The sequence below is a fragment of the Cynocephalus volans genome, chromosome 8 (assembly GCF_027409185.1).
Source record: "Cynocephalus volans isolate mCynVol1 chromosome 8, mCynVol1.pri, whole genome shotgun sequence".
NCBI lineage: Eukaryota > Metazoa > Chordata > Mammalia > Dermoptera > Cynocephalidae > Cynocephalus > Cynocephalus volans.
Window position 1 is genome coordinate 22,206,747 of NC_084467.1, and position 9,363 is coordinate 22,216,109.

A 9,363-nucleotide genomic window follows, 5' to 3' on the forward strand; every position below is an offset into this window, starting at 1 on the left:
CTGAGCGACCCTTAAAGGGCTCCCGGCCGGCCTGGCAGTTCTAAACTGGGTGGAGTTTTTTAGAACTTGAGGTGAAATACACATAACATATAATTAACCACTTTAAAATGAACCATTCAGTGGCCTTTCGTACATCCACAGTGTTGTGCAACCACCACCACGATCTAGTTCGAAAACGGTTTGGTTACCTCAAAGGAAGACCTGGTACCCATTAAGCAGTTACTCTCCATTCTCCGTCCTCCCCAGACCTTTACAACAACTAATCTGTGTTCTGTTTCTATGGACTTACCTTTTCTGGATATTTCACGTAAATGGAGTCATACAATATTTGACTTTTTGTTGTCTGGCTCCTTTCACTTAGCATGTTTTCAAGGTTTATCCAAAATATAGCCTATATCAGTACTTCATTCCTTTTTATGGCTGAATAATATTCCACTGTATGTTTATACCACAATTTGTTTACCATTCATCAGTTGATGGACATTTGGGTTGTCTCCACCTTTTGGCTACCAAGTAATACTGCTGCTATGAACATGCATGTACATGAATTTGAGTACCTGTTTTCAGTTTGGGGGGATATATGAGAACACCTAGAAATGGGACTGCTTGTGTACTAGAAATGGAATTGCTGAGTCATATGGTAATTCTATGTTTAATTTTCTGAACAACTGTCAAGCCGTTTTCCACAGCAGTTGATCCATATTACATTCCCACAAGCAATGAACAAGGGTTCCAATTTCTCCACATACTCACCAACAATTGTTATTTTCCTTTTTTCTTTTTTTTTTTTTAATTATAGCATCCTAGTGCTTAGATGTATCTTTTGCACAATCTCAGCAAGATCTTCTGCTGGATGCTCAGCCTAGGAGATGATCAAGAAACAGCAGAGAACTAGAAAAAGTTTCTGCATGGCACTTAAAGATTACCTAGAAACACTGCAAACTATTATCACTAAGTAGTAGACTTATAAGTGATTATTACTTTCATCCTTCTGCTTTTGTGTTTTTCAAAGTTTTCTGCAATGAACATTTGAAAAATGTGCCCAGGGGACATTTCCTTGTATTTAAGTTGTACAAACTAGGGCTGGTATTTTTCCCAACCAAAAGATGATCAGTAAAACCAGTTATACTATTTCATAGAAAACAAAAAAGATATTTTTTTTAAAAAAATTTTTTTAGGGGGGGGGCAGCTGGTCAGTATGGGGATCCAAACCCATGACCTCGGGGTTATAAGGCTGTGCTCTAACCAACTGAGCTAACCAGCCAGCCCTAAAAAAGATTTTTTATAATCATGTATAAGATAAAATAATCTGGCCCGGGCCGGCCCGTGGCTCACTCGGGAGAGTGCGGTGCTGAGAACACCAAGGCCCCGGGTTCGGATCCCATATACGGATGGCCGGTTCACTCACTGGCTGAGCGTGGTGCTCACAACACCAAGTCAAGGGTTAAGATCCCCTTACCGGTCATCTTTAAAAAAAATAAAAATAAAAATAAAATAATCTGGCCCAACCCTCTCATCTAAAGGAGAAGAAACTGGGCTCAGAGAGAGAAAATCATTTAGGCAAGGGCTATAAACTTCATGAAGGTAAAGACTACTATTGCCTTGTTCACATTTATTAGATGGATAAAGGGAGGTCAAGGCAAAGCCTTCTCTAGACTCCTACTTATACTCTTTTAAACTCCATTGTACCATATTGCCGAAAGTGCAGTTATCAAGTCCATTCAACAACATATTAATACAGTCCACATGTATTAATTCAGTGCCTACTTGATCAAGGCCCTGATAACTTCACAAGGTGAAAAGAGCAAAGAGAGAGAGAGAACAAAACAGGAAGATGTAATAGCATCACTGCTGACAGAGTGACTAAGGAGGTTGGAGAAGGTTTGTCTGAGATAGTGAAACTTAAGCTAAAACTTGAGTGAAATGCCAGTACAAAACAAACAAACGCTGACATCTCCTAAGAAATAAACATGATTTTATATATATATATAAGCCGGGGCATATTGGACGTCGGTGTCCCGGACTTAAGCATCTATTAGACATAGCTCCCACATCTTATTGATGATACTAGGCCAGGAAAGAGAAGGCTTCCTTTGGGTTTCTTGTTTTAAAGGTGACCGGTAAGGGGATCTTAACACCTGACTTGGTGTTGTCAGCACCACGCTCTCCCAAGTGAGCCACAGGCCGGCCCTGGGTTCTTATTAATAACGACTTCAAGATTGGTATCATAGGGTGGGGATGGACACCATGCCCCATTCTGACGGACCCAGGAGCCGAAATTCCGTCTTCTTGCACTCTCCCAAACCTGCTCTCCAGCTGCCTCCATTATTCTAAAGTCCTTTGGCCCCCGAGCCCTTGATAGCGATAGGCTAGGAATAGGCCCGCCTCTCGCTCAGGATTCGCTAAGCCTATGTTCATCCCGCCCCTCCATCGAACCGATTGGCTGGTTGGCCATCCTCGCCATTATGAAGTACCGAGAGGCTGACACTCCAGTGACGCCAAAGGCGCAGCACTAACAACGATGGCGGTTACAGTCCTGGCTGCACGGACGCGGCTCGGCGTGTGCGGCGTGAGGGCCATGCAAATCCGAGGCTTCGGCTCGGACCAGGTACGCTGCGGCTGTGTCCTCTGCCCCAGCCCTGAGCGTGGATCGCATCTTCCCTCCGCACCTTTACCGAGTCCCCCGTCTCTCTCCGCAGCCCGAGAACCTCGAGGGGACTGCGGGCGCGGTTCGGGAAGCCGGTGGAGCCTTCGGAAAGAGAGAGCAGGCTGAAGAGGAACGATACTTCCGGTGAGGCTCTCACTGGGTCCCAAGTCCAGCCCTAGATCTCCCAGGGCCTAACAGTCCTTAAATTCCAATCGCCCCACCGACCCCTAGCTGGTGCCTGGGGGCGTCCCATCCTCCAGCGGAACCCCGGGCTCCGAACCCATTACACCCCAACACTCGAAGTTCTTACCGTTGCCACCCAGTCCCCTGCGCAACAGTCCCAGGGCCCCCAAACCATTTCCACTTGCGGGTCTCCAGAACTTAACGCAGAGGTCAAATCCTTCATCATTCACCACCTTCCCCTCCCCCTCTCCACGTGGAATTCTCCCTGAGTCGTGAGAAACCTCCCCAGATTCTTCACACAGTGTCTAGATCTGACCGTCCAATACCTGCAGACCCTCTGAGCCTGACTCCCTCGGCCCTCACCCACCTGTCACACCCTCTACCCTCTCTTTTCTCCCTCACGCGCCTTAGCTTTGCAAACCGCGTGGGTTCTTTGACCCTTCAGATCCTCTCAGTCGTTTCTAGATCCCCACGAATCTCCGACTCCGCCAGAGTGATTGGATTGTAGGAGCTGTTAGCACCTGCTCATGGTTGGACTCCACCCCCTTGTGAAGACTTTTGCCCAACTCAGCCCCACCCAGTCTTTGGGCTGTAGGTTTCTCTCTCCTGTTTAGGAATACGGAGTGGGCTGGGCCTATCTATTCCCTTTCCCAGCCCTTAGTTATCTTTAACTGACTTCTGTTAAAGTCACACTGGGGAGCAGCTAGGAGCTAATCTTGCTTCTGCTTCTTCTTTGGCCTTTCACTCTGCCTTCTTAAGAATTATCACCGTGGCAACTGCCATACCAGAGCCATACCTTAGAGACTGTCTAATTGGGCCCCCACAATTACAGTTAAGGAAAACTGAGACCTAAATGTGGCCAAACCAACATTTTAATCCATTCCCTTCTTGAGACCTAATTAGAACTGCCTAGTACTGCTCAAGCAAGAGACCCCTTTTTGGCCTTTACAGTGGGCCATGCATTTCTCTAGTCAGAAAACCAAAATTTCTCTAGTCAGAAAGTCAAATTGAGATAGGTAATGGATAGGTGTCCTTTAACCACACCCCTTTGTTTGTCTCCCTCCTTTTGCTCCCTTTTTCCCCCAAAAGGGACTCTGGTTCTCTGGGTTGTTCCTCTGATAGAGTATTGGGGACTTACCTCACACCTCTCTGGAGGAGGCTTTTCTACTTTAAAGAGGAATCTGAAAGGAATAGCTCATTAATAATGATGGAATTTCAGGTACTAACACCAGGAAAATGGAATCATTCTGGTCATCTCCTTAAGATGGATACACTTTGATTTAAGATGGGGTGTTCTTTCACTAGTATTGGTTGGGGGATAGAAGAGAATGACCAGCCAGAGTCCCATAGGACAGGGACTCCTGTTCTTTGCCTTAGGTATTGCAGGTCATGCTTAGAGATCTTTTTGAGGTGAAGGATTGGGATTAAACCCTGAGCCACTGTGTCCTTGTAGAAAGAAGACTAAAGAACAACTGGCAGCCTTGAAAAAACACCATGAAGAGGAGATCAGTCATCATAAGAAGGAGATTGAGCGTCTGCAAAAAGAAATTGAACGACATAAGCAGAAGATCACAGTACTAAAACATGATGATTAAGTGCACACAGTTCCCCATAGAATGGCACATATTATTGCCCGCTTCTGTGTAGACATAGTTCTACTTTATACTTGTGTGCTCCCAACAAATTATAATAAATTGTCATCAGTCAGCTGTGTCTGATGCCTTCTTTCTGGGAGGAGGTAAAGGGACAAACACTACTGGACTAAAATGAATTTATGTGTCCCTGCAATAGGGGGCTCACAGACAATTAAAGCATAGTGTAGTAAGTGCTATGAAACAACACATAGGTGAGGGAGGTGACACAAAGGGCCCCTCACTAGTCTAGTTAGAGGTGTTCAGTGAAAGCTTCTTAAAGGATGAACCAGAATCCAAAACAGCCTGGAGAACAGAGAGGAAGGATTGCTTGAAGAGACACAATTCAAGGCATCATCAGTAAAAACACCATTTTGCATTTATAAAATGTTTTAGAGGACTCTTCATATGAACTAATCATCGTTATAATTTTGTAGATTGAGAGAACTAGAATTAGAAATCATTTATTACCTATGGTCACTCAGTATGTTGGGGTTAAGACATCAGGTTTTTTGGACTACTAATAGCAATCTGTTAATAGTGAAAATCAGAATTATTTCTTAGGTTATATTTTGCTTTGCCAAGTGTGCTCTTGATTAAAATTAGACTTTAAGGCCTAGTTTAACTAAATCATTATACAAACTAGTTGTGTAACTCTTCTAGGCAAAAAAACCTGAGGTAACATTAGCCTCAAACTTGAGGCTGTTTTGGGCCATTAGCAAAAAGATTTTTAACTTACAAGTTCAATACATTATTTGCCCAGAATTGTGATGTCATTTGTTCCAAGGCCCTATTACTTATACACCAAGGTGGTCTCAGAGCTATGAGTGATGAAAGCTTCGAGAAGTCATTGACCTTGACCATGCAGTCAAGACACCAGATGGTTGCTTTCAAAACTTACTTGCCCATGAAACTGAACACTTTGAATCATAGTGCTGCTAATAATGAAAGGTTTACAGACACTTCTGAGGTGTGAGTACTAAGATTGAAATGACCAGCAACAAAATGACCTCAAAGATGAAGTGCAAGAAAAAATCATACTAAGTCATATGCCTTTTTTTAAAAAGTTTAAAAATTAGTTTAGGAACAATTTGTAACAAACATCCTCCACACCAAAAAAACAAGGCATACAAAATACCCTAAGTATGTAGATGATAGTGTTTTTCTGACTTCTTTTAATCAACAATTGCCTTATTAGGAGTGATGTTCCTGAGTTGATTCCTCAGTAGGGATGTACCATCTACTCTTGCCATATTTTATTTAAATAAAAATCAGTCTAATGATGATTGAATAAAGCGAGTAGAAAGTTGGAACTTTAAAGTGAAGATGAAGAATCACAGCTAGAATTCTTAAAAAGATTAAAGAAATAATTTTTGGAACAGGCTAATTTAAAAATACTTGAACTTAACACCAAGGTCCAGGGTTTGATCCCTGCATCAGCCAGCTTCAAAAAAAAAAAAAAAACTCTGAACTTTGTGAAAATGGTAACTCATGGTATTATTTTTGTTATGGCATACCTGTGGAAAATTTTTCTATCATGCTGCAATAAAAGCAAGATATAAACATTGAGTAATATCACAAATATATGTTAAAATCCTAAGATAATTTATGTGACATAAACCAGTAACCACAGACAAATAGTACAGGCCATAAGTTCCTGGGACTCAGAAGCACCCTAGGAGTTTCTTAGAATCAGTCAAATTTGTCCCCCCTCCCATAAAAAGGCACAGCACACCAGCGCCTCAGGGCCCACTCGGGGACCTGAGGTATGGAGCTGAGGACGAGACGCACCCCACAACCAGGCACACCACCAGTGCCAAGGAGCATGCCAAAAACATCACTTCCATGTTGTTAATAACCATGGCTGCTGCGAGAACAGCTACACACCACAACCACCAAACAGATGGTCTGCCAACCACTGGAGTGCATTGACAAGGAGAGTCACCAGCAGAGATAAAAGAAGAGGATGTCTCTCTCCACAAAGCCCATTTCAGAGTGACAGAAGAAGCATCTGCTCTATGATAATACTGGGGGACCTGATCACACCTCTCAGCATTGGACAGATGATCTAGGTAACAAATCAACAGAGTAACCATTATTCTTTCAGAAGGAGAGAAGAAGTCTAGGGTAATCAGAGGAGGGAGGAGGGAGGGGGAGAGGGAGAGATTGGACAAGGGGCATAAAGAATAATTACTATTTGTAACAATATATATGCCAGTAATATTGATTTGATCAACATATCTCAATGTTGAACCCCAAAAATATGTATAATCAATTTCGATTCAATTAAAAAAATAATAAAATAAATAAATTAATTAAAATAAAATAAAAAAAGAATCAGGCAAATTTGGAAAATACTACAGTAGTGATTGTGCAAGCCAGCAGCATCAGCATCACCCAGGAACTTGTTAGAAATGCAAATTCTCAGGCCCACTGCAAACCTGCTGAAACTGGGGGTGGGACCCAGAAATCTGTCTTAACAAGTCTTCCAGTTGATTCTGATATGCATTGACATTTGAGGATTTGCACATTGTAATACAAGTAATTTATCATGGAATCTGCTGGCATTCTTGGGCAAACAACACTTTTATAAAGGCGGATTATTAAGTGTAATAAAAACTATACACGTTTAGTATAGTAATTAATATGAATGTTACTTTAGGATTTAAAAATAATATGTTAAGAATTGTTCTTGTATGAAACCGTAATATTTTAGAATATAGCATTGCACAGAATGTAATTTGGCTTTTGTAACTTTTGTTTGTTTTTTCACAGAATGCAAATTGGGAAATGCTGCACTGGTTTATTTCGTTAGTTAAAATCCTTTTTTCTCTGTACCAACCAGCTGCCAAAATAAAATAAAATAAAATAAAATTCTTATTGAGAAAAAGAGTAAATATAGTATTTATTGGAAGAACAGGGGCTATTGTCTCACAGAATCTTAAGAAGACTTGAACAAACAAGACCCATGGAAGGAAGGAAGCATGGTAGCTCCATGAACTATAGGAGCAGATCTGTGTAAGGAGCTTCCGAACCACCTGTGTCAGAATCATTTTAGAGTTCTACAGAATTTTACACAATGAAGTTATTTAACAATTGCACAACAATTTACATTTATGGAACACTTTACAATTATTTGCTCATTAAATCTCATGATATTTTTGGCAAATAGGTTCATTCCATTCGTTAAATTTTATAGGAAAATTAACTGAAGCAAGGAATTGTGAAGTAACTTTCTCAAGGTCATACTTTCAGGTTTCTGCTAAGCAAGGTCTTTACTTCAGGACTCTTGCTCCCACAACCTTGATTTGCAGCTCCAGTGTAGTAGCTGCCCATTAGCTCCCTCCTCAGTGTGGTACAGGTCAGGGTAGGGGGCAAACATGGACATCTGGGTATGGGTGGTAAAGGCAACGGCTCCTGGTGGTAAATGTAGAAGTGCCAGTGATTGGTGTTGGGGTCTTGGCTGTGACATGAACCCCATCAGCGTCTCTAAGCATGCCTATATAGTGTAAACATATGTTTGCAATAGAACCTCGTTTCAGATTTCAAAACAGTAAGTCTAACATTGTAGTTCTCAACCCAGACTGCACATTGAAATACCCGTTGAGCCTTAAAAATAAAACTTCAAGACTAATTAAATCCAAATCTCCAAGACTGGAGTCTGGGTATTGGTATTTTCAAAAGCTCCCCAGTTTGGGCTGGCTGGTTAGCCCACTTGGGGACAGCATGGTGCTGGTAACACCAAGGTCATGGGTTTGGATCCCCCTACCGGCCAGCCACCAAAAAAAAAAAAAAAAAAAGTTCCTCAGTTTTTTCTAATGAGGCCGGCCAGAGTTGAGAACCACTGCTCTGCTGCTTATGGTTGGGCAGGTTGTTCACTGCACAAGGACACAACAGGACTGAAGGGGCCAGGGAGGACTGAAATTTAGTCCACACTGCTCACCAAGCAGTGCACCCTATTTAATAGGGGTGGCATCTGTTCTGAGAATCACCTTTTGCCTACCTCCTACAAAAAGGACCCTGAGTCATTCCCCTATTCTTGGATATGCATTGTATCATATCCTTCATATTTCATTTTCAGGTTTTTTGTTTGTTTTTTTAAAAGATGACTGGTAAGGGGATCTTAACCCTTGGCTTGGTGTTGTCAGCACCATGCTCAGCCAGTAAGCGAACCGGCCATCCCTATAGGGGTTCCGAACCCATGGCCTTGGTATTATCAGCACCGCACTCTCCTGAGTGAGCCACAGGCCAGCCCTGGGGTTATTTTATTTTTGTTGGTAGGTGGCCAGTATAGGGATCTGAGTCCTTGACCGTGGTGTTCACCAGCACCATGCTCTACCAAGTGAGTTAATTGGCCAGCCCATTTTTTCAGCTTTTTTCAATGCATTCAGTAAAATTATATTTAGCATCAACCAAATGTTGGGCATTTGATATACAACTACAAATAATCATAGCTCCTGTCCTTATGATACCCACAGCCTTGTCGGAAAGACAAGTGATTAAACAGGGAGTTAAGCAGCAATGTGGGAAGTGCGCTAATGGGGGTGAGTACAGATTGCTGATGGAGGACACCGAACTTGGGGCTCAAAGAGACCTCATGGGGGAAAAGATGTAACAGTGGCCAGGTAAAAAGGAGAGGGTGGCATTCAAAGCTGAGTGACAGCATTTGAAGAAGTCTGGCATTGAAAGAGACCACAAGGGCAAGCGGGTCACCTCAGGTGGTTAGAGCATGGTGTTATAAGATCAAGGTCAAGGATTTGGATCCCCATACCAGCCAGCCACCAAAAAAGAAAAGAAAAGAAAAGAAAAAGACACAATGAGGGCCAATCCCGTGGCGCACTCGGTAGCGTGCTGCGCTGGGAGCGCGGCGACGCTCCCGCCGCGGGTTCGGATCCTATATAG

At 42.6% G+C, this 9,363-nt stretch overlaps 1 protein-coding gene across 1 annotated transcript; it reads left to right on the top strand.

Annotated features, from left to right (window-relative positions):
• The first annotated feature begins 2,473 nt into the window (after positions 1-2,473).
• ATP5IF1 (ATP synthase inhibitory factor subunit 1) lies at positions 2,474-4,537 on the top strand. The gene is made up of 3 exons (XM_063106707.1): positions 2,474-2,608; positions 2,700-2,791; positions 4,284-4,537. The coding sequence occupies exons 1-3, from the start codon at positions 2,522-2,524 to the stop codon at positions 4,423-4,425; spliced, it is 321 nt and encodes a 106-aa protein (XP_062962777.1). The 5' UTR covers positions 2,474-2,521; the 3' UTR covers positions 4,426-4,537.
• Positions 4,538-9,363: the final 4,826 nt, after the last annotated feature.

Coding starts and splice junctions, on each gene's coding strand:
- ATP5IF1 (XM_063106707.1), top strand. CDS start 2,522: ATGGCGGTTACAGTCCTGGCTGCACGGACGCGGCTCGGCGTGTGCGGC. Junction 2,609..2,699: donor GAGGCTTCGGCTCGGACCAG/GTACGCTGCGGC, acceptor CTCTCTCCGCAG/CCCGAGAACCTCGAGGGGAC. Junction 2,792..4,283: donor GAAGAGGAACGATACTTCCG/GTGAGGCTCTCA, acceptor GTGTCCTTGTAG/AAAGAAGACTAAAGAACAAC.